This window comes from Ursus arctos, unplaced genomic scaffold, assembly GCF_023065955.2.
Source record: "Ursus arctos isolate Adak ecotype North America unplaced genomic scaffold, UrsArc2.0 scaffold_5, whole genome shotgun sequence".
In the NCBI taxonomy this organism is placed as follows: Eukaryota; Metazoa; Chordata; class Mammalia; order Carnivora; family Ursidae; genus Ursus; species Ursus arctos.
Window position 1 is genome coordinate 47,299,938 of NW_026623067.1, and position 24,338 is coordinate 47,324,275.

The 24,338-nt window shown below is 40.2% G+C and overlaps 1 protein-coding gene across 3 annotated transcripts in view; it reads left to right on the forward strand.

Annotated features, from left to right (window-relative positions):
• RAB3C (RAB3C, member RAS oncogene family) overlaps positions 1–24,338 on the forward strand; it is a 342,644-nt gene that overhangs the window by 92,707 nt on the left and 225,599 nt on the right. For all 3 annotated transcript variants that reach the window (XM_057306971.1, XM_057306972.1, XM_057306969.1), the window contains one exon: positions 10,381–10,608. In XM_057306971.1, coding sequence (XP_057162954.1) covers positions 10,381–10,608 — 228 coding nt within the window. The remainder of the gene's footprint in view (positions 1–10,380; positions 10,609–24,338) is intronic.

The following is a 24,338-nucleotide window of genomic DNA, read 5'->3' on the forward strand; positions in this document are numbered from 1 at the left end:
ATCTGTTAGCCATTTGTATGTCTTCTTTAGAGAAGTGTCTATTCATGTCTTCTGCCCATTTTTTGACTGGTTTATTTGTTTTTTGAGTGTTGAGTTTGAGAAGTTCTTCATAGATCTTGGATATCAGCCCTTTATCTGTAATGTCATTTGCAAATATCTTCTCCCATTCCATAGGCTGCCTTAGTTTTGTTGACTGTTTCCTTTGCTGTACAGAAGCTTTTTATCTTGATGAAGTCCCAAAAGGTCATTTTTGCTTTTGTTTCACTTGCCTTTGGAGACTTGTCTTGAAAGAAGTTACTGTGGCTGATGTCGAAGAGGTTACTGCCTATGTTCTCCTCTAGGATTTTGATGGATTCCTGTCTCACATTGAGGTCTTTCATCCATTTTGAGTTTATCTTTGTGTATGGTGTAAGGGAATGGTCCAGTTTCATTCTTCTGTATATAGCTGTCCAATTTTCCCAGCACTACTTATTGAAGAGAATGTTTTTCAGTGTTTAATATTTTTAAAATGTTTAATGTTTTAAAAATGTTTAGTGATAAAAATTCTTTAGGTAATACATATATTAATATTAAGACTTAGGCTTTTTTCCCGCAGCGGGAATTTTTAGAATATTTTACTAGGTATTTTTAAGAGAGGCTTTTCATTATACCGCAGAGTACTGGGTGTATCTATCCTGTTTAATTTTTATTTTCTTTTCAGGAAGAGGTATTCTTACAAGGATATTCTTTATTTTGTGGTTTCTATTTGGATACTGGCCTCCTGTAGCTGTCAGGTGCTTTCTTATGGAGTGAGGAGAAGTAAAGTCCAATTGTGTGTTATTTTTAAAAATGACTGATGGAGAAAGTCAAGGCCAGCTCCCACAGAGCTGAACAGAACAGAGCCACATTTCTCTGAGAACATAATTACTGTTTCTTACGATGCCATGCCTCCTCATACTCTGACGGAGACCTCACAGTGAGTTATATTACTGGCCCTTAGAAGGTTCTGGATCTTACCACAGCTAAGATAATGAACACATTTTTCAGAAATCAGCTCATCTAAGCAGGCTGGGCATTCTAGAGTATAGATTTCTTTGCAGAGTCAATATTTTGGTGATGAGCTCTGTTGTCACTGTTGGCAGAAGGGGTGTCTGGTGAAGACAGCAACTGGTAGAGAGTGCTAGGATCCCATTTTCCACATCCTGGGGATCTCAGCCTAAATGTCAGATCACTCAGTCTCCTCCTACATGTATCCCTGACACACTGGCAATGCACACCTGCCCTGGCTTCCATGTGGACATTTGCTAACCCAGTGAATTCTAAACCTGACTGGTCAAAAGAACCACATGGGATGCTTAAAAATTATAGATGCCATTGGATATTTTAATTCTACAGAATTCAGTACATTTTCCCAGTTTTGGAATCTCTGATCTAGTGTATCCTATGAGAATTTACCTTCGTATTCCTGAGTAAAAATGTATCCGACTAGAGAGAGCAGGTATTTGAGAACACCATGTCTGCTATTTCTTGCTAACAAGAAATGATGAAAAAACTTATGTATATTTTATTCATGTCCATGAGAAAAGTTTTAAATGATTCTTTACATTTTGTGGCTAAGATAGAGTCCCTTTTATTTTTATAAATTGACAAATTGACATCTGCGTATAGGAAGTATAGATGTGAAGAATACTTGATTTTTTAAATATTTTAATCTCAGTTTTGTTTTAAAGAGTTGTATGCAGGGAAGATCGTTTCTTGGCCATGTGGGGTCAGAGAGGGATGTGGGACTTGAATTTTCAGCCATTCCTCCTGTTTGTATGCCCTAGTCAGGGTGACCAACCATTTCAGCTTTCTGGTTTTAGCACTGAAAGCCCTTCAGTGTCCCATGAAATCCCTCAGTCTTGGGAAAACCAGGAGAGTTGGTCACTCTAGCCACACCACATAATCAAGACACCTGGCATCTGCAATCTCAAGGCCATTTCAGGTTCTGTAGGTTAAGAGTTCTTATGCAGACCTGAGATTCCCTTTTCTCCAGTCACTCACTTCCAAACCCCAAACTTGTGTTGCTCTATCTTTTCTACTTCTCTTTTTCAATATGGAATTTCACTTTAGTGAAAAACCCTTGCCTCTGTTTTAGAAGGTTTTTGGGAAGGGATGAAGATAACCAGATTGTATGCATGATACTATTCATATATATATGAAAGTCTCTTAATGAGTTCTCACCTTGAAATAATGTGGACTTTAAAAAAATCTATTATTATTGAAGCATAATTGACATGTAACATTGCAAAAGTTTAAAGTATATAATGCGTTGATTTGATACATTTATATATTGTAATATGATTACCACTGTGGAATAATCAGGTCATGAAATTGTCATTTCTTTTATATGGTGGTAACAATTAAGATCTAGTCTCTTGGCAACCTTGAAGTGTATGATACAGTATTGGTGTTTATGATGGTATTGTGGACTTTGATGATTTGCCAAATTTAGTATCAGAAATTAGGTTGAACTTCACCTAAAATCAATGCTAAGGCCAAATAAGAGGAGTTTCCCACAGTTCCTTTGTATTCCTGGTGCATCCTTTCTCATGCTTTTCTTACCATGTATTACTCGATTTCTGCCCCCTTATTAATCCAGACCTGAAACTTAGCTCTCTCCCGGTTTCTACAAAAGTTCATTCATACCCAAGAGTTTCATGAGGTTAGTAACTCTCTAGAAGTTACTGGGTGTCCACAATGTCACAAGGTAGGTCATATCACAGGGCATATGACCATTGGCCACATTCCCTTCCCCACAGCCTCTCCAGACCACAGAACATTTCTATCTGCACACAGGCCTCGGCTTCTATCCTAGAGGTATTTTTGCTAAGTGCTTTTTGTTCCATGTCATAATATTTGTAATGAAAGAGTAAGGTGTTTATCTCAGTAATTATGAAACTCTGCAGAGTGGGAGTGTTGGGCATCAGACCTCCTGCCCTTTAATGTTAGGAAATGAGAGGAATCACATTCTATAAAATTGATCATTTCCATTTTCAGAGAGTAGCATCAATGTTAGTTGGAGAAGAAAGTGAATGGCTTTATTCAAGGATCTAGCACATGCCAACAATTTTATTTTGTTGATCTTACTGCAACTCCTGTTTTATAGGTGAGGAAACTACAGCTTAGCATAGTTTAAAAAATGACAAAATATGAAAAACCTTGACCAAGTTTACACAAGTAGCAGACCTGGGATTCCTTCTCAGGCAGCCTGACCATCGAGTATTGCTCCTTACCCATATTCACATCACACCAAGAATATAGAATTTTCTTTTTCACAGATGTATCTGCATGCACATAATTTCAGAACTGCTAGAAAAGAAGTAGAATGTTGTTTCCAACTTTTCTTCATGCTGTGATTTATAAAGCATGGATTACTAGTAGCTAGGGTACTCATCAGCATCGCAGGACTGCACTAATGACCCTCTGGCTTCAGCATTCATGGGGATGCGCAGGAGCTGCTGGGACCAGGGCTCTGCTTCATTGCAGCTGTCAGGATTACATCCTACCAGTCTGGAGAGCGCCATGTGGTTCCCTTCCCAGATAACCTTGTTTACACTCTTCTCTCACGTGGCCTGGGCATCCCCTTTACTGTGCTACTGCACAGCCCCCATACGGGCTCTGTCTCCCTCTGGGAACCCTCTGTAACTACACCAGGAGTGAACTCTGGTGTGGGCTGGAGAACAGTGGTCTTTCATACTAGTAAGAATCATTTTTACATGGTTTGATACACTTCATTTTTCTATATACATCTAGATTTCCAGGAAGATTCAAAAACCATTATAATGAATTTTAAAATATATCGAGATTACATCATGCCTTTCTTCAACAAAGGAATAGATTTTTTTTTCTAGAAGCAAAGCGAGGAAGTATCCTTACTTCTTCTAATATTCTCCTTTGTGGTTGAAATTTGAGGCTTGTTAGTTTGGTGAAGAGAAGAGTGAACTAGCTGAACCCCCCATATATCTGTAACTCTTGAAGAACACATTTGGTCTAGGTAATGAGCGCTCAGTACACGTGCTGAGAGAAATCAAGATAACCTATTGAAAAACAAGGACCCCTCTACCTAAATTTCCTCTCAAATGCCTTACCTTGATTTCTTCTTCAAAATGGGGATAATGACTTCCAGTTTCCACTCCCGTGCATAAGGAGCTTGGAAGTGGTTACTCCCATCCTGAGGCAAGAAAAAAAACTAAACAAAATGAAAATTACCAACTCTTAGATTCATCGGAGAATTGAGGTCACAGAGAAAAATTTTGTGGGAGAGACAGATAACCTGATAAAGAAAATCACAAATTCCTGAAACAGAAACTCCCATGGGAACCTGTCCTGGGGTAGGAAAACCTGAACTGTAACTGATGAGTGGCTGGTGGCTCAGGGTGGACAAGTAAGTCCAAGAGGTCAAAGCTCCAGGGGGTGCAGTTTGGGGGAGGGCATGTGACTTTTACCCTCTGGATCCCTGTCAAGTTCTCACAGTGAACGTTAGAGAAACTCCCCTCATGCTTCTGGCAGGGGGAGGGAGAAGGACCTCTTTTAAAATACACCCAGAGCATTCTGTTTCGTTAACATGGGGGTACTAATAGATAGCCATATCCTGGGGCAATGACAGGATCAGGTGTGATCATGTATGGAAAGCACGAAGTACAGTGCCTGTAAGGGCTGTTATTGTAGTGATTTTACTGTCTATGCATAAGCTGAAAGTTCTACTCATTTACGAGAGAGTATGCAGGAGATGGGGATCCAGAGATGGCCTGAAAGGAGTACTGTAAAATGTGGCGTAAGCAATGCATTTAAAATATACAGTGATTTGCATCTTGGAAGCATTACTGTCATTTGGCATACCGTCATATACGTTCTCCCATGAGTCCCATGAAAGAGGAATTCACTCCCTGCTGACATGAAGAAATGAGACAAGGGCGATTTCTGAATGCTGCCCTTCTTTTCCAGGCCCTTTGCTTCAGAGCCAGGGTTAGAGTTTGAATGATCTAGTGCCTTGGCTGCTTCCAATTTCCTGGACAGCATCTTCTCAGCTCAGCGGTGTTGTGTCCACAGCGGCATGAGCAGTGTTTTATTGCTTCTCCACTGGCTCATTCCAGGGCCAAGAGCAGCAGACACATACATGGAGAAATTGCTGGCCAGAGACTGCAAAGAGCATCACAATTCTGGTCCATTCAGAGAGACAAACAGGGAGGCAACCAACTGCCCAGACCAGGACCTTCCCCAGGAGAAATCATCTGGGGGCCAGATGACAGACATTCGGGAATCCTAACTATTCATATTTTCCTTATTGGTTTTAAAATTTTAGTGTTGACTTTAGAGCTTGCAGGAATGATTCTTTGTATTATGATTTTTCTTTTTTTTTCCCAGGCAACAATGATTAAGATTTGAAACTATTTGATGTATTTCTGTTCTTCCAATACATATGCCCCATCCTCGCTTTCATCCTTCCTGTTTCAAAGAATGTCATGTCCTTTTCTGGATAATTTGCCCTCGTTCATCTTCTCATTGACCCTCAGGCTATTATCACTGGTAGTAGTGGGAATGTAGTACATTTAAAATGACTTCTTTTTGTTTTTCTCGTGAGATCAACAAAATGGTTTTGTGTGGTTCAGATTCTTAAGTGCCCAGAGGAATCCCTGAAAGTAATTTGCTTTCCCCGTTTATTTTGAAAAACAAATGTCAAAAATTCTGAAGTAGTCTGTGATTGCATGTGTTAGTCAGAGGTAATCTGTTTGGTCCCTAGTCAGTAGGACTTCTGGGGAAACTAGAATTGAAATTAAAATTGGCACATCAATTAAATCCAGGATCTGTTCACCTGCTGTTGAACGAAGGCACACCTAATGGGACGGCACAGTGGTTTCCCAGTGCACCAAGTCTCAGAGGTTAAGGATTTGCTTTAAGTTTGCCGAATTCCTTGATGACATATTGTAGAGGTCTCATCTGTAGATTTATATATATTCAACGGGGTAAAAGGTGTATTGCCATTTGTCTATAAACTGATTAGCATTTTGGTCAGAGCCTTAAATAAATATGTAAAATGCTTACTGATCAAACGTAAGAATGGCATAAATCTGGAAGGGATAACCAAAGTTTCTGATGAAAGAACATAAAATTATCAGATCAGAATTGAATTGTAAATCAAAACAAACAATAGGAAATGTAACAGGGTACATACAAAGGTTGGCATTTCCATTAAAAAAAATCAATTGCCCAAGTATAGAATGGGGATGGGGAGACCTATGTTTATTACAGTTAATGTGAAAAATGTCCTGACCATTTGAGGAGACTTAATTAAGTGAGCTGTGATAAAATATAATAGTCTCATTTTACTCTGCACTACTGTATCTGGAATATTGTGACCAATTTTGGAGCCACACATGGGGCTTTGACATCTGGAGGGATGTCAGTTAACCTAGCAGGATGTGGGGGGAAAAGGGTAAGGCAGTTGGCGTCATCCAAACGAGAGAAGGTGTATGGGGCTGTGATTTGTTCCTTCAGGCACCTGAATTTCTCTCAGATGCGAGAGCAATCAACTTTCTTGATTTATAAGGCAGAATCTAGAACACATGGGCAGAAGCCATAGGGAAGGAAGTTTTAACTTTAAGAAAACGAACTGAGGGCTTCAGGGCGGGGGGGAATGGGATAGGCTGTTGATGGGTATTAAGGAGGGCACGTATTGCATGACGCACTGGGTGTTATAGGCAAGTAATGAATCATGGAATTTTACATCAAAAACTAGGGATGTACTGTATGGTGACTAACATAATATAATAAAAATATTATTATTAAAAAAAAAGAAATTTAAAACATTTGCAGTTGTTCAGCAATGGAATGTGGTACTTAACAACCTCGTAAACTTTTTGTCACTCTGTGTGAAGGGCCCGGCTAGAATGCTAACCTGAGATGCCAGCAGAAGGGACTCTTGGAATGATTAGAAAGTTGGACTACCTTGAAGATTCTTTCCAACGCCCTGATTTTTTTAGTTAATTCAAGATTAATACAATTTAAGGAGTCATCTTTTTTAAAAAAGTTATCTTTTATATATCTTTTATGAAATCTGACCTACTTTCTGGGAGTTTACTCCATGTGTATTCATGTTTTCAAATATCAGCTATATTTTTCCATGAAAACTATGAAAATGTTCACATGACTTAGTATTTAGAAGTATCAGTAAATTGACATAGTGAAGACAAGTGTCTTTGACATTCATATGCTGTCAAATCACTTTATCTCTGTTCTCAGTAAGATTAGGGACGTTTGTCAATCCTCTGGGCCAGGATGTATTTCATTATTCTGAATTTTAATGAAAGACCTATGAACTCCCAGTGCACATTTTTTTTTTTTTTGACTGTTTGTGAATCTTACTGGGTATATAAATCAAGAAATAGTAAAAAAAAAAAAAAAAAATATCTCCAAGAATAGCATGTAAGGAACTCCTCCAATTAGTCCTATAGAGGCTCTGGATACACCTGTTTACCAGCTTTGTCCTCCTTCATCCTAGAAACCTTCTGTGCTCCTAACCACCTTCTTTGCTGCCGACACTGCAAGGTATATCAGCCCTTGAAATTAAACATCTTCAATTTCTCATATCAGAGAAAACCCCAATATGGTTTTCTCCATCTCAATCTCTATAACTATATTCAAAAAGTCTATATATTGATGATGCTGATATTGCTGCAGGTTTTGGAATCCACTTTTGGAATAGGTCTTGGGATTGATAGTAGGTGTTGGTCACATTTTCTTGTGAGGCATCCTGGAGATCCACAGGACTCAGTTGGATACCACCTTATAGTGATGGGATGCGATATATGGTAGTCTATCACGCTGAGTATGGGCACCTCTAGGAAAGTTGTTGTGTCTGTTTTCTGACTGTGGCTTGGCTGAACATTCTTAACCCAGAACCTCGCATCTGGGCTGGTTCATATGAAAGATCTTCTTAAGAAAGGCCATTTGCAGGCCTGGCTGAACTTAGCACTTCCATACGGGGGAGAGATTATAGTAATTGGTGAAAGGACTAGGTCTGCAGGAATGGGGGTGCCATACGAAACAGTTTCCTGACTTTCTGGGGCTTCAGAAGTCATCAGAGTAAAACATCATTGTTCAAACTTACAGTCCCAGAATTATAATCCTGTTTTTGTCCTTGGCTGTCTGCTTGTGTTGGGGGAGGTTTACTTTAGCACATAGATGCCTGGGCCAGAAAGGAAAATGATAATATCTGCCTGTTGTAGTGGCCCAGTTTTGCCACCAGCACTTATTCCAAGTTGTAATTATTGAGGACGTCGGTGTGGTTACATGAACTTAAAAAGACAAATGCTTAAGCTGATCTTTAATAAATGTGAAATGCAATCAAAATTTATATTGCCCTTAAATTTCATAATACATACAGGTTTCCTCTTTGTCCTTATTCTTATACATATAATTGTGTTCTCTTACTGGCACTAAGTATTTGTAGAAAGAGAATATGGTATCTCACCATCTCCTTTTCCCCCTTTCCCTTAATTGTTTATATATACAAGGCACGTTACTTCAACCGCCGATGTTGCCTTAGATGAAGTTGAGCACTATTTACTGTTTCAGGCATTCTGCTATCTTCTTAGGGTTCTCTCTTGGCCACCTTCCCCAAGAGAAAGGTAATTATTAATCATGTTTTATTGGAAATGAAAAAAAAAAAAAAAGACTGTCTATCCTAGCACCACCCAATAGAATTTTCTGCAGGTGTGCCGGTACTCTGTACCTCTCTGTCCAGTACTGTTGCTCCTGGCCACCTGTGGCTATTGTGCACTTGAACTGTGGCCAGTGTGACTAAGGAACTGAATTTTAAATTTTATGTAATTTTAATTAATTTAAATAGAAGAAGATATTTGTGACTAGTGGCTACTATATTGGGGTATGTTGGATACCATAGCAATTGCCAAAGAATTCATAGCATCAGAAAATGTAAGTAAATGCACTAATCAGTGGGATTCACCATCTAAACTCTTCTTTTGAGCCAAATGGCACTTAGAAGTAAGTAATGCAGCATCACCGGGTGCCAGGTGGCTCAGTTGGTTGAGCGTCTGACTCTTGGTTTTGGTTCAGATCATGATATCGGTGTCGTGGGATCGAGCCCCACCTTAGCTCCGTGCTCAGCCCAGAGTCTGCTCGAGATTCTCTCCCTCTCCCTTCCCCCTCTACTCCTCCCCCTGCTTGCTTTCTCTCTCTCCCTAAAATAAATGAATAAAATCCTTAAGAAGTAATGCAGCATCAGCTTTGAGGATATTAAGGTGATCATCAAAAAGGTGAGAAAAAAAATCAACATCCATCTAAAGCATTTATAATAATAAAGATCATTCTCTCTGCTATGGTAGGTTCTTCACATATCTGCTTTACAGATATATCTTCTGTTCTTTTGCAAATGTTCCAAATTAGATAATATTTTTTTCCATTTCATGTTAGAGAAAAAACTGAGGCACAGCATTTTAAAATAATAAACCACCCCAAAGTCACACAGCCAGGAAATGTTAGAGCCAAGGTTTGAACCCAGCTAGGAATCTTCAGTGATAAATTTCATAATGAGTATTTCCTACAATGTCTTTTAGAGCACATGTGCATGTCTCCCTGGTCATCATTGAGAACTAGGGTAGAAGTTGAGAACATGAGCCCTGTTGATTTGAGTTCTGTTTCCTACTGCTCATCACCTTTGTGAACTTGAGCACATTACTTAATAATTCTGAGCCTCAATTTTCTCATTTTCGTACTAACCTACTTCACTGGGTTGTTGTTAGGGTAAAGTAAGTTTCTCACACAGTGTTTGAACCATAAATACTTGTCATCGTCATTTTTAATTTGACGGGACTGCCATTTGTTTTAGGATGTTGCTTTAATGTGATGTTAATAGATGAAATAGATACATGCTTTGGGTGCACTTTCCTAGGAAATAAGAGAGACTCTAATATTCAGATAATTCAGTAAGAAACACCCTGCTGTTCAACCACTTTGGTGTGTCCATCACCGGGATTATAAAGTTTCGGAGCCCACATGCTCTGGCCAGTTCCTCATATCTTTGCTTTTCATGTAACCCTTATAGATGTCTCCTTTGGTGTCTTTGATTGGTTCAGAATGCTGAGCAGTGACAAACACCAACACAGCTGGAAAGAGCTGTAAGATTTGCTGTTCTGTCTTCTAGCAGGGAATTATTGCCATGGATACCAGCATCAGAGGAAAACTGGGGAGGATTCTCAACTGGTCTCCTGAGTGGTCTGACATCTGTTTCTGGCAAGGCCAATAATGAGTGTGCTGCTAGCTTCATATCTAATGGAAGACTGATCCACGTCTCTCTCTCTCTCTCTCTCTCTCTCTCTCTCTCCCTTTTTTTAACCACAGATGGCCTCTTCCCAAGATGCCCGGTATGGCCAGAAAGACTCCTCTGATCAGAACTTCGACTACATGTTCAAATTGCTCATCATCGGCAATAGCAGTGTGGGGAAAACATCTTTCCTGTTCCGTTATGCAGATGACTCCTTTACATCTGCATTCGTCAGCACAGTTGGGATCGATTTCAAAGTAAAAACTGTATTCAAAAATGAAAAGAGGATCAAGCTTCAGATTTGGGTAAGTGACTTTGAAATGACAATGTTCTTCAGTCTAGGGCATTGAACATAGACGTATCTAAGGGAAATGCTTTTTGCCTTGTTCTGTCCCCGTGGTGTCCACAGGCTCCATTTCCAGGTTCTTTGCGTGGAAAATTCTTTTCTGTTTCAAAGGCAGTAGAGTGATGCCTCTTTAAGGTATGGAGACTGAATTATGCCTTGCTGTCAGGTGATCCTTCTTAGAGTCTTCAGAAGAAAGAAAATCCAAATATGTGTTGTGTAGGTGGTAGAAGGAACAATCATTGAGAAGCTAGGCTCTGCCTTTTATCATCTGTATGACCTTGAACATGTCTGTGCAGCCCTCAATGCCACTTTTGTATTCTCCAAAATAGGCAAGGTCAATCTAGCCTTTTAGGTCATAGGAAGCATGCTGTCCCGGGCAGTATAAGGAAGACGGTAAATGCCCACATATAGAGAAAACTTAGGTTTGGTCCCTTTATAAAGCCCCAGATAAAACTTTGAACGTGGCCTATTTATACTTCACAGACTGTTTTCTCAGCTCTATGAGTTATGTTTATGCACACAAACAAAACAAAACAAATAAAATAAAATATTTACTTTAAACAGGGTTTTCCTCTAAACAGAAGGTTTCCCAATAAGTTTTGAGACCATTTGGCTAACTTTCTACCTCTTTCCACTGCTGCAGAAGATCAAAATTTCTTTAGCTAAATTGTTGGGAGAGAATTAGACTAGCAAGTGAGAAACAGGAAAAATTTGTGTGGGTGACAGGTTCAAGGTAATATAAGAATGAAGTGAAAATTAGTCATACCATACCGAAAGAGAATTATGTAGTAAGAATTTTTTTGTGTATCATGTAATATATGGGTACAATGGTGTGGAAAATTTCCACAGTAAGTTTTGGCTCCTTTTTCCTGTGTTTTTGTGCCTCTGCCACTCGAATTGACTTGAGCTATAAACAGGCATTTCCTCCCAAGAGGTGTTTTCGATCTTCTTCTGAGACATTTCTGATATCTACTACCATTTTGTGCTGGCCCCAGGGTTGATCTGTAGCACAGATGATAAATCTCCTTCCTCAAATATGGAAAGTTGAAAGAAAGATAAATCCCAGAGTGCAGCATTTAAACTTCTCTAAAAAATAAATAACACTTTATTAAAATATCTGTATAAACTGAGTGACCTTTAAGTATCTTAAAGCTCTTAGGAATAGATTTAAAGATGTAGGTATGTACACAGACAGGTATCCTTTAAGGCAGTTTACGAGAGACTCTTACTCTTTTACTTATTTTAACTCTGGATCTTCTAAGTCTAATTAAAACTGGTATTAGAGCTTGGAAAAGTAGTCCCAGGCCCCTTCACTACTCTTCCAGTCCCCAAAGCCATATTTGTTGGAAGGGTCCCTCTTTGGAACTTAAACACACAGCCCTGTCTGTGGACACAGAAAGAGCTGTGTTCATTGCTTCACATTTGGGTCCTGATTAATTCTCTTCCTTTTGAGCTTTAGGCAACCCACCGTTGTATCAAGATAACTTTCATATTCAGGTTCAAGAAAGGCCCCTTAACTCTGAGGAGCTTTGGTGAATTGAAAATTAAATTAATTTTGTAACCGTACATCTCTCAATTCTCTGACTGTGTTTTTTCTGCTACTAAAAGAACAGTCATTCCTTTGGCTGACAGCACCTAGTTTCTCCTCACTGCTTTATACCTTACAGATACTTAAAGATGGTGGTTGTGATCATTTAGGTAAAACACCAACGTGGTGTGTTAAGTCAGTCTAGTAATCTCTAGCAATTTCTCAATCTAGGTTTTTGGCAGAAATATAGCAGTACATAATTATCTGTTCTTAATGTAAAACAGATATATTTCAAATAATATAAATGATTTTCTGAGAATTATAAACTATTTCATATTTACAAAAATATTTTCTTCAAAACACTCAATGCTAGTAACAGACCAGAGCTGAGTCATTGACCTTTCTTGAGGGGTTGAAATGAAGTTACTTGTGTGTAGGTCTTGCTCTTGGATGAAATTTGCTCTTCTTTGAGCCACCCTAAACTTAACTCAGATCTTTGAGCTGCCTCCACCCTCATACCTCCTCATGTTTCTCACCTCCCATCACTTTATTCAAAAAGCCCTGACATATAACTCTCTTTAAACTTGTCTCTAATCTTCCATACTGCACCATTCTTCTAAAACCTCCAACTCTCTTCACAGCCCACTTCAACCCAGGACTTCATTCTAGAGCTTCCATTCTCCCATTCCATGCATACCCACACTCCTTCAGGGGTCAGCCACTCAGGAATCTTCCACATTGCCCTCTCCTTAGTCACAACAGTCGTTTGATGGCCACTGTTATCTTTGCAATTAAAGCAGTCTCATTTCTTCCTCTTTAGGGTTATTAGGAACTCCTAATGTATCTATGACTCTAGGGATGTGAATTTGGGTTTTACGCTACTGTATACCAGCTGGTCTACTAGACTGTGAAACATTCCAAAGAAGTACTATAAAAAGTTTTTGTGCTCACTGAACTTGTAGTTAGTTGGAAAAAGACATTAACTTTCATGGAGTAATTATAAACTTCTATAAACAAATACCAACTGTATAACCATTAAAGGTAACTGGCATCCATCGAACATCTGCCGTATGTCAGGCATGATCTTTGCTTTAGCTCTAATTCCCACAACAATCCAACTTTGCACTTATTATTATTATTCTTATTTTCCTTGAGAAATCTGAAGTTGGGACAAGTTTGGTAGCTGCCCAAGATCATGTGACGAGTGGTTGATTCGGGGATGGGTTTATCAGATACTAATGCTTGGGCTTGTTCCCCTTTACCAAGCTACCATAATTAAGAAGTCTTCTGGAATATGGTGTTTTTGTGAAGACGGCAATCTTAAATGATGGCAATCTTAAATGAAGAAAATTTTGCAAAAGTTTGGCTATTTTAATGACTTTAGGCATGCTGAGGATGATAGGATAAAGAATAATAAGGTGAAAAAAACAAAAACAAAAAACAACAAAAAAAAGGAGTAATAGGGTGGTTGGCCTAAGTATAGGTATAACTACAGTAATTCTAGGGACTCTTGCTTTATGCTGTTATGTAAGTATATTGGAAAATATTTAGCTGTGTACAGTTTTTATTATTTAACAACCTCAACAAATCATTTATTTGGGAATGTATTTGACATTGATGATTTTTCATCTTATAGTATTCTGATAACCAATTAACTATTTTTCCCAGCTTATGGTATTTTTATGTACTTATATTAATTTGTATCTGATTCATTCGGCTATCCATAATCATCTTAGCCTATATTACACAGTCTGTTCCTCCTCACATTTCTGACACCAAATGTGTGGGGGTTTTCTAGACCAATTAATTCTTCAGCTCTCTGTAGATATCACCTAGCTATCCTACAATTTAATTCAATTCTGATACTAACTGCGTGGAGTTAGCCCAGACCCCAGAGGTAAAGGGCCCTGTTCCGCCACACTGCCCTCTCTCACTTCAGACTCCAGTCACAAGTTTGGGCTACCTATGCTTCTGACCTATAGGCTCTAAATTGGGGGTTCTCATTACTTCACCCCTCAGGGTCGATAATTTGTTAGAATAGCTCACAGAACTCAGGAAAACAGTTCACTTACTATTACCTGTTTATTATAAAGGATTGAATTCAGTAACAGCCAAACAGAAGAGAAGAATAGGACAGTTTCAGGGACAGAGGGTAGACACAGCTTCCATGCCGTCTCTGGGCATGCCACACTCCCAGCATCATAATGTGGTTACCAACCCAGAAGCTCTCCGAACCTCATCTTTAGGATATTTATGGAGCTTCCATTACATAGGCATTGTTGATGAAATCAGTGGCTATTGGTGATTAACTCAGTCTCCACCACCTCTCTCCTTCCAGAGGATGGGGTTGGGGGCGGGGGCTGAAAGTTCTATATCTTTACCCAGACAGGCTGAGGTTGTTGATATGATTCTGATTACTTTGTTTTAAACTGTCCATGAATAGGACTATTCCAGGCTAGGAAACCAAGACTTAGGGAGGATAAATATTTTGCCTTACCTTACAATCAGTGCCAGAGCAGGTGTTCCGCTAGTTGAGCCAGTCTGATTGCTACTATACGAAGTTCACTCCCAACTCAAGGTAAGTGCTATGTTATGACCACTGGGATGAATCTTCTTGGTTGCCAGTGGAATCCACCAGGCACAGGAACATCAAACTTGAGGCCAGATTTCAAGTAGTATTTCTAATATGTCAGGAGGAAGAGCCTGGGTAGGAAGACTCCCCCATTTTCCTCTCAGTGGTTTGCTTTTTGCATTTGTGCAGTTTTCTGAGTCCACAAACTGGATTGCTTACTGGATTTTTAACAGTCCACATTCAAATAAAGCATTTTAACAGCTACTAGAAAACATTGCCATTTCTTCCTTGGTATGTTACATCTCCTCTCTGTGGAAGTTCCTTACTGCCTTGGAATAAATAGCATCATTCATTAGTACTTAGTTACAAACTTTGTATTCCATTAATATATTTATGAATCCCTTTATCCTTCACTGAATTAACATTTCTCATTGCATTTTCATTTTATTATCATTTTTATGTTTCTCAAATCAAAAATTTTGAAAATTTTAAAGATTCCAAATATTTGGTCTGATTCTTTTATTTATTTATTTTTGTATGTCTGCTTAATGCTATTATGAACATATTGGAGAGAAATTTAGTGTGGTGTTTCACTTTAATTGGAGAAAACTATTTCATAGCTAGGGTCTGTATAATTTTGCTTCTAATTTTAAAACTAGTTTAGATTTGAGAGAGCCTATGTAGAGTGGATGTCTTCCCAATGAGAAGATTGAAAGTAATAGAGCATCAGTTACTAAGACAAATATCACCTGTATTTATTTTTAGTATCTAGATTACTTGTATGAGAGCATTGAGGCTTATAGCAATTTGCAAAGCAAAAAGTGCTGGCAATTATTGAAATCGGACCATAGGTAGTCACATTTGACAGTGTGGTTCCCCTGAATAAATGGTAACTTCCCTTGCTTAAAGAAAGCAAATAGGTATCCTTTTTCAGTTGGCTCTGTGTTATTTAAGTCCAAAAATCAGGTTGATTCTAACGAATGAAGACTTAACTTGAAAAAGCCGTAGCTTAGTTAGGTAATACAGGTTTAAATGGGCTGGGGCAGGTAGGTAAGAGGCAGAGGGCATTACTGTTTGCATTGCCCTTTATCACTCTTTGTCTTTCGGCTTCCTCTCTCCTTCTTTCCCCCTCTTCCTCCCTTCTTCATTTCTGAAGCTTTGGCCAGGCTGAGTTACTTGGAAGCTGATCCTCAGCACATTCAGAGTCCAGGGCTGCTGCACACAGATACACACAGGTATAGTGGTCAAGGGCACCAGCCACAGGGTCAAGTGAGGCCATTCTCCAGCTGGAGTGCCACTTGTTGAGCCTCATGGTCTCCCTGACGGGCACCTTTTCCTTTCCACAAAGGGGCCATCTGTTTGTCAAATACGTGCGGCTGGACTACATGCAAGCAAAGGGGATTCTGATTCCCATATAGTAACCATGTATGCGGGGCGTAACTAGTCAGAATCTAATACAAGAGATGGACTCATAAACCCAGAGAAGGCTACAAGCCCTGCTTCCCTGGGGGAGGCATGGAGGAAGATGGTGTTTTAAAATATAGGTTTTATTATTATTTAAGTATGGCAGGGCCACCAGATCAGGAGACAACTGCCATTGAAAAGATAGCTTGTTATACTCACAGATGCATGGGTCTACTCAAGAGAAGAAGGCATGGGCTGGGGGAGGGGGGCACAAGGAGAATGAAGGGAATCACCCGGGTGGGTCAGGAGGTGGGTGGGGGTGTGTGACAAGAACCTCTATTGTGGTGTCTGTGGCATGAATGGACACAGCAGGGTCAGCAGGTTTAGGATTGCTAGATTGAAGGATTTCAGCAGACTCTGGGGGGCCTAGAGGCTGTCCCTGATTGTCTGGTACCTGGCCCAGGGGTGATTAGGGCAGGTAGAGAGGGGCCCAAAGTGGGAGAGCTCAGTAAGGGAGGTGGTCAGGGGTTCTGAGCTCTGGATTCATTCATTCCCATTTGAAAAGTGAGCTGCCTGTGGGTTTTTAATGTCTCCAGGAATTGGCTAACTCTGAGAAGGGCTGTCCCTCCTGAGTCCGCAAGGCCCTAGGTGTCAAAACATCAGAATACAGAAAATGAAAGACATGCTTAATACAGAAGGCAGGTTCTTGGAGTCCCAGGATGGCTTCTGTCATTGACTCTCTGACAAATGCTTGTGATTTCAAATACTTTCACCACAGCTCTGTGCATTTCTGGGTCTGAGTATTTGGAGACCTAGTAAATTGGGTCAGGAAAAGTTCTTACATGTTTTCTGGCTTAACCCCTCATTTGATGATGTGACTGATAGAACATCATTTCTTGAACCCAGTTTTGATACAAAGTTAAAGGAATTTTCCCAAAGTCATAGCTAGGATGTGGCAGAGGCAGGATTCCAACCAGGGAACTCTATCCAAAACACATAGCTACTTGACTACATGGTATAAACGAGGTCCAGGAAGGCCAAGTGATTTCTTTGAGATCTTCCGGTTATCCAGTCTGAAATCCTGCAGATGTTAATCCTTAGCAAGTATTTTTTCCACACTATGTAATTGCTCCATATTTTCCCCTGTTATTTCTTCATTACCCGTTCCAAGAAATTATTTATGGTTACAGAAAGAAATCAGTCGTTTTGCTTTTAACTTACTATCCACCAGCACGAGTGGGCTGTGCATTATCTGTGTTTAAAACACATAGATATACACAGCAGGAGGGACTGGAACACATTCAACTAGCTTCTTCCTTGTACATTTCTGGAATGCCTGTTTCTACTCATGGGAAACATGCATATAAAGAAGAGTATGTGGAAGGAATAGCCTGAGTAAATGGAATGGGAAAATCCTTCTACCTGTAATCTTTGCATTTGGTGCTCATTTAGCCTACTCACCTTGCCCACTGATTTCAGGATGGTGTTCCAGTTCTTTCATCTCTTTGTAAGGAGCCAACATTTTCTGCCCAGGTATATTTCTTAAGAGAACTACTGAAGCCAGAGACAGCTGCCAAGACCATTCCTGGTACTGTCATTTGTATGTTCTTTTCCCCCTTCACATGTCTTCTAACTCAGCGTCTGCTTTCCCTGAGAGATTGAGAAAGGCAATATTTGGTTTCACTCCTGAGAGGAAGTTGATGCTTGTGTGTGAAATGTCAAGATGCATGATAACATTCACTCTCTCAGGCAGCTGAAATCAGCAACTCCTGGAGTCCCACTGTGTTCAAACCACTTTCTTAACATTGACAAAATAGGAGGAATGGTAAAGACTTTCCTCCGGGCCCAGTGGGGGTGACCAGCTATGTGGGAAGACAGGACAATGACCAGAAGAAAGGAGCACCCTGTGGTTCATGTAGCGATTGTCCCCAAGGGGCAGAGTGGTCCAGCAGCATGAGCAGGGACTTCAGACTCTGCTGGTCTGGGGTTCCCGTGCTGACTCTGATCTCACTAGCTGTGACCTCAAACCCTAACTTCTCTAAGCCTCATTTTACTCGTTTGTGAAATCTACCCCTTATCTGCTAAGTATTTGCCGTAACAAATACTTACGATTGTTCAATACTACGCAAAAAAATAACAAGAAATGTTAGTTTTCTTCTTTCCTAAAAATAGTGTACAAAAACAGACTTTTGTGCTCAAATAATTTAATCAAATCAAATATCTGTTGGGTCCCTACTATGGGGTAAGCACTGAGCTAGGTGCTAGGGACATAATGGTAAAGGATACACAGGGTCTGCCATATGAGCCAGCCATCGGATGGGGAGGTAGAGAATGAAGAGAGAATTCCATCTGCTGTGATAAATGCTCTGGAGGCGTGAACACAGGGTATACAGGAAAGAAGCCTAACCCAGGCTTGGGGACTCTAAGAGGGCTTTCCAAGGACCTCTACATCTGAGACATGAACTGACAAATGAAGTGAAATTATATATTCACTGATTCCCTCGTTCAGTCACTAGATCAACATGTATTGAGTTTTTACTATGGGCCAGACACTGGGAAGGAATTTGAGATTCAAAGTAAGTACTCGGAAAATCTAGATTGTGATGGTGCTATGGATAAATAATCAGAAACCTCTGTTAAAGGAAAGACAGCAACAGGGGAGGGGAAGCTAGTTTTCGTTAGACGATCAAGGAGGCTTTATATGAGCTAACTGAGCTGAGACCCGAAGAGTGAGAAGGAGCCAGATGCTGAAGAAGAGGGATGAATGTTCTTGTTCTCCTCCTCTCACTCCCCCATCTCTCCTCCTCTCCCCACCTCTCCCCTCCCCCGCCCCATTTTAAAAGTGAGAGTTTTTGTCGTCTGGGGTTTTTTCCACCATAGCTTCATAGAGAGTGTTTGTTGCTTACCCTGTGTTTATCAGATCTTGACAGTTCAGATTCTGAGCAGATGGATTGAGACTATTGGAACCTATAGCACTGACAGTTTGGCAGTCTTCTTTAAGGAACAAGATAGAAAAACGCATTACTTTTGCAAAAGTGTCCAAAAGCGGATAACTATGTGATCCCATTGCTGGTGCCTCTTGGAAGGAACCTAAAGCTTCATCTTCAGTCATCTTCATGGCAGTTCAGTGCTGCTTTTGCAGAAAGTTTACCTGCATGTCTGGAGGGACTAAAAGATGCACACAGCTGCTAAGAAGCAGTTACCACTGCATGAGGGAATGTACAGTAGGAGTGTGTGCGCATAGGTGTGTTGGAGTAGTGGGATAGAAAAGGGACATTGGGGCAGGACACCAGAGTCCTGGGGCAAATGACATTCAGTGATCCCTGATGTGCCGGGTATAGTTGAGTGTGTTTATGAGGGTTCAGTCATCCTCACAGAAACCTATGAGACAGATGCCATTTTTATCTTCAATTTACACATGAGGAAGCTGAGGCATAAAGAAAGTGAATACCTCACCCAAGGTCTCACAGCTAACAAGTAGTTAGCAGATAGCAATGTGAACCCCCTATCTTGGGAGGTTTCTCTTTTAACTTGTTCTGCTACACCCTTTCTCTGTAAGTGCCACTTTTGAGTCATTCTGTGGATGAGCCACTGAGCACATTTCATTTTTATTTTTTTTTATTTTATTTTTTAAAGGATTTTGTGTATCTATTTGAGAGAGAAAGAGAGAGAGCACGAGCCTAGGAGAGGAGCAGGGAAGCAGACTCCCCACTGAGCAGTGAGCCCGATGTGGGACTCGATCCCAGGACTCTGGGATCGTGACCTGAGCCTAAGGCAGACGCTTCACCAACTGAGCCACCCAGATACCCGAGCACATTTTATTTTTAATGCTTACGACAACCTCAAATGTTGGTGTTAGCATAGATTTTTTTTAACATATGAGGAAATCAAGACTCAGATTAAATAATTTTCTGCTGGCCGTGTAGCTTTTCCCACTGCTCTTAGAGTAACTTTGAACGTTTTAACTTTCAGATTAAAAAAAATCAGGAAGTAGCCAAAATCAATGGAGTACATTTTTCCTAGAAATGTATCGTGAGCATATAGCCCATCCAAATTGTTATCTTTTGTGATTCTTCGGTCATCCCAGTTCCTACAGGGACTTCTAGCCAAGACTGCTGCTCTCCAACTTACTAAAAATGGGAATACCAGCTTTAGTAGCAGCGAATGGGGATTTGGCATAAGGAACATTACAGATAATTGAATATTTAAACTGCCAAAACTTGAAACAAATTAAACATTGTAATGAAAATCTTTTTGCCTTGTACATTTACTTAACTTAGGGGGACAGGAAGGATAAGCCAATTGGTCTTGGCTTCTCAGGATTATCAGTATCAGACCTTCTGGGATGACTCCTCCACTCAGCGGCCCCCAAGTGATATTTTCTGTGGTCTTAGGTCATTTTATACATAGTTTTTCTTTCTTCAATATCACCTTGCCCCCTTTCATGTTTCCAGTTGCTTTCCTTTGCCCTTCTATTTTTTTTTTTTTTTTTACTTCCATGATACCATTTTATAAATCACGTTCCCTGTCATTAGGTGACTGGAGATCATCACAGTGGGTCAGCATGAGTCTTTTTATTGACATGCATGAGCTTTGGGGTAAGGATGCTGGAAAGTCTCACTGACCTCTCAGAAGCCTCCCTTTGCTACTATATTGTTATCTGCACGTATTTATCAACCACGGTGTTAAAACTGCCTGATCACATTGGTGTTATTATAACCTTAGGCCTATCCTTGGCTTAAGTGTATCTGAACTCCCTGAAGATGGCGATATCGTGTAGTGGTTTTGTTGTTGAGAATGGGCTCCAAAGCTAGGCTGTCCGAGTTCATATTTTAGTCCTAAGACTTATGAGAGTTGTGACCTTGGGCAAGTTAATTAATGTCTGTGTGCCTCAATGTTTCTATCTGTAAACTGGGGAAAATAAAAATACTTTGCTTATGGTCTTTGTGTAAAGAGCAAGTAAAATGGCATTTGTGAAGGTCTTAGCATAGTACTCCCTGATGCATCGTGTATGACGATAAAGAAGTCGTTTTTATTTCTCTCAAACTGCATTTTGCCAATATTGACCTCACTCTAACTCCATACTTTCTGCAACTGCAAATGGGTTTTTGAGCCATAAATCTCTAGTTCCAATGTAGGTAGATATTTATATGAAGAACTTAATTTTGGTGTTCTAACATGGTAATGAAATATCCAAGCAGGGGGACAAGGTGAAGCATCTTGAGGACAACTGGGTTTCTCTCACCAGCCCAGAGAAAATTTTGATATGCTCAAGTGAGGGGTTTTCTGGTATTTTAGAGCCATCTCTATGTTTAGATAGAGTCATCAACTGTGCAGGGAAGGCAAACCCATACAGCTTGTTTGAGTGCTCATGAAATTGACGTCCTTCCCTATAACAAAATGATTATAAATCATTGAAATCATGGAGAGCTGTTATTAAAACACTGGGTTATAAATTCCTCAGGATATTGCCTAGTGATAATGACAGCTTCTGATTTAAGCTGTAAGTTATGTCTGTCACCAAGTGCCATTGTTATTTTTCTAGTGATTTGTTTAAAGTGATACTGAACTGGGCGCCTGGGTGGCTCAGTTGGTTAAGTGTCTGCCCTCGGCTCAGGTCATGATCCTAGAGTCTTGGGATCGAGCCCTGCATGGAGCTCCCTGCTTGGCAGGGAGCCTGCTTCTCCCTTTCCCTCTGCCTGACGCTCCCCCCGTTTGTGATTTCTCTCTCTCTCTCTCTCTCTGTGTCAAATAAATAAATGAAATCTTAAAAAAAAAATAAAGTGATACTGAACTGACCAGTTGTTCTGGCATTATATAAACACAGCTTAAATCTGGGAGCCAATGAAGCATTTAATTACTCCATATTTATTTCTCAAGTCAGATTTAAGGAAAAAACACAGCATTTCCCAAGCTGGATAACACTTATTTTCAGTTAGGAATGCTGTTATTTTCCCTTCAGCTTTTGCTTTCATGACACTAACTTTGCTAGTCCTGGGCATTACCACTGTGATAAGCCAACCAGTGAGTTAAAAGAAACAGCAACCCAAGCATCGGTTGATACAGATCACTTTGCTCAACCTGCTAATGGACACGAAGAAATGGAGGGCAAGGTCTCCACCTTCAAAAAGTTTGCAATATTTGAAAACAACTTAGTCAATCTTAAAATGTCTGTAAAGCATCATATGCAAGATTACAGAGTATAAGCCAAAAATACAAAGACAAAATTAAAAAGAGTTAAAGTGGATGATTGTATCAACAGTGTTTGGGAGAGAAACACACTGGACAATTTAAGAGAGTTTATCGATTTTACAAAGGTATCTGTTGGATTTAGGGAAGCAGTAAGGGATGGTGCAGACCCCAGGGCTATTACTACCCCTTGGACTGATGGGAAGGGGAACCAGAAAGAGCCATAGCTGTAGAGGCAGAAGTAGTTGAAGAGGTCCTGTATGTTGGAGCCTTGGTCTTTTTGAATAACACAGCCTCTGGTAGTCAATCGCTCAGCAGAAAAGTGGCCAAGGGAAGAAACACCCAGACCTCTCATTCCTCCTGCCCTCTGACTTTTTACCGGTACCTCTCATTGGCTGAGTCCCCTCCTCCTCCTGGGTAGCCAGCAAAGGAGCTTTGTTTTAGCAGTTCGCTGAAGTTAGGCCCCTACATTACAGAGTAAGATGGAACTGGGTAAAGTGGGTATTTAGCACAATGAAGAAGTAGTTTTGTTTTGTTTGTTTGTTTGTGAGAAAGTGAGAGCTAGAGAGATCACAGAAGGAGAGGGAGCATGAGAAGCGGACTCGCCGCTGAGCAGAGAGCTTGACGTGGGGCTTGATCCCAGGACCCTGACATTATGACCCGAGCCGAAGGCAGACGCTTAATCAACTGAGCCATCCAGGTGTCCCAAGAAGATAGTTTTGTGTTAATATTTTCTGTATAAGACAATTCATGTATTAAATAAGAAGATGTAGAGCCCAAATGCACATTTTAAAGAATTTGAATTATAAACGTTATATGGCATTGTCTTCATATGTTCGTACTCCTGATAATATGTAATATGGTACATTTCAAGCTTCTGTTTTGTTTGCTTTCACTATCCACATGGTCCTCCTTAATTGTTCCGGTGCACATTCATTGGATGATTCTACTGAACGCAAGATATTGCTAATGAGTTGGCACTTCGAATGCATATATGGCCATTAATGTCTGCTTCAGAAGGAAATACATCAATATTCACTCAAAACGGAGGGAGTGTCTGTGTGGAAAAAAATTACCAGTTAGCCCAGGGCCTTTATCTAATCCTCTTGGTGGTGCTTTAGTATCTTCTGAAAAGGGAAAATAAAACAAATGGTCTGAGAACTTGGGCAACAAAAGCCATTGAGGTGAATGGTTTAGTTATAGAGAGGCCAGGAAAACCTGTGTGCTACCCAAGTTTAAGAATTCAGGGTTGACCCTCCATTCTGTGAGACTGCATAAGCATGTTATGTTCCCTTCCAAATGCCATTCGTGACCCATGCTGACCTCTAACACATGTGTCTCCAAAGGAAGCACGAGGCAATGTATTTTTTTCATAAAGCTAAATTATTCAATTTTATGAAACCTATAACTTTAAAATAATATTATTTGTTTTAATTCCTTCCCACTCTTTTGGTAATCTGATAGATGGTGCAGTTCTTCTTAAACCTTTCTGTGGAAAAAATGTGGCCATTCTCATAAATACAAAACCCATTTGTATTTGTTTATTATATTATTTTAGTCTCAGAAGCCCAAATGTTTGAGAATCGGTGATGTGGGGGTTTGAGTGGGTACACCCCTCCTGAGCTGTGTGGAGAGAATAACCACATAACCACATATGTTTTAGTGACACAACCCTGAGCATGACTTTGTCCTAAAGGACCAGACATAGTGGTTGCTATGTGTTGTGCAAAGTGCTAAACCCTGGAAGAGAGAGAACCAAGGGTTTCTATGCTTCCTATCTTCTGGTGACTTACAGGATAATGGTATCACAGCAAGTACGGTGATACACGAAGAGCAACCCAATGAGAAAAGCAAAGCCCATTTATCTTGAGTTTGATACGGCCAGGGAGTCAGCCACAGTCACTTGTACTTTGGAGGAAACTGAAAGGCAGGCAGGGGAGTGGGAAAGGTTTCTAGTGGAGGAAAGGGAGGTCTTCAGGTATGTCCTGATTGGAGG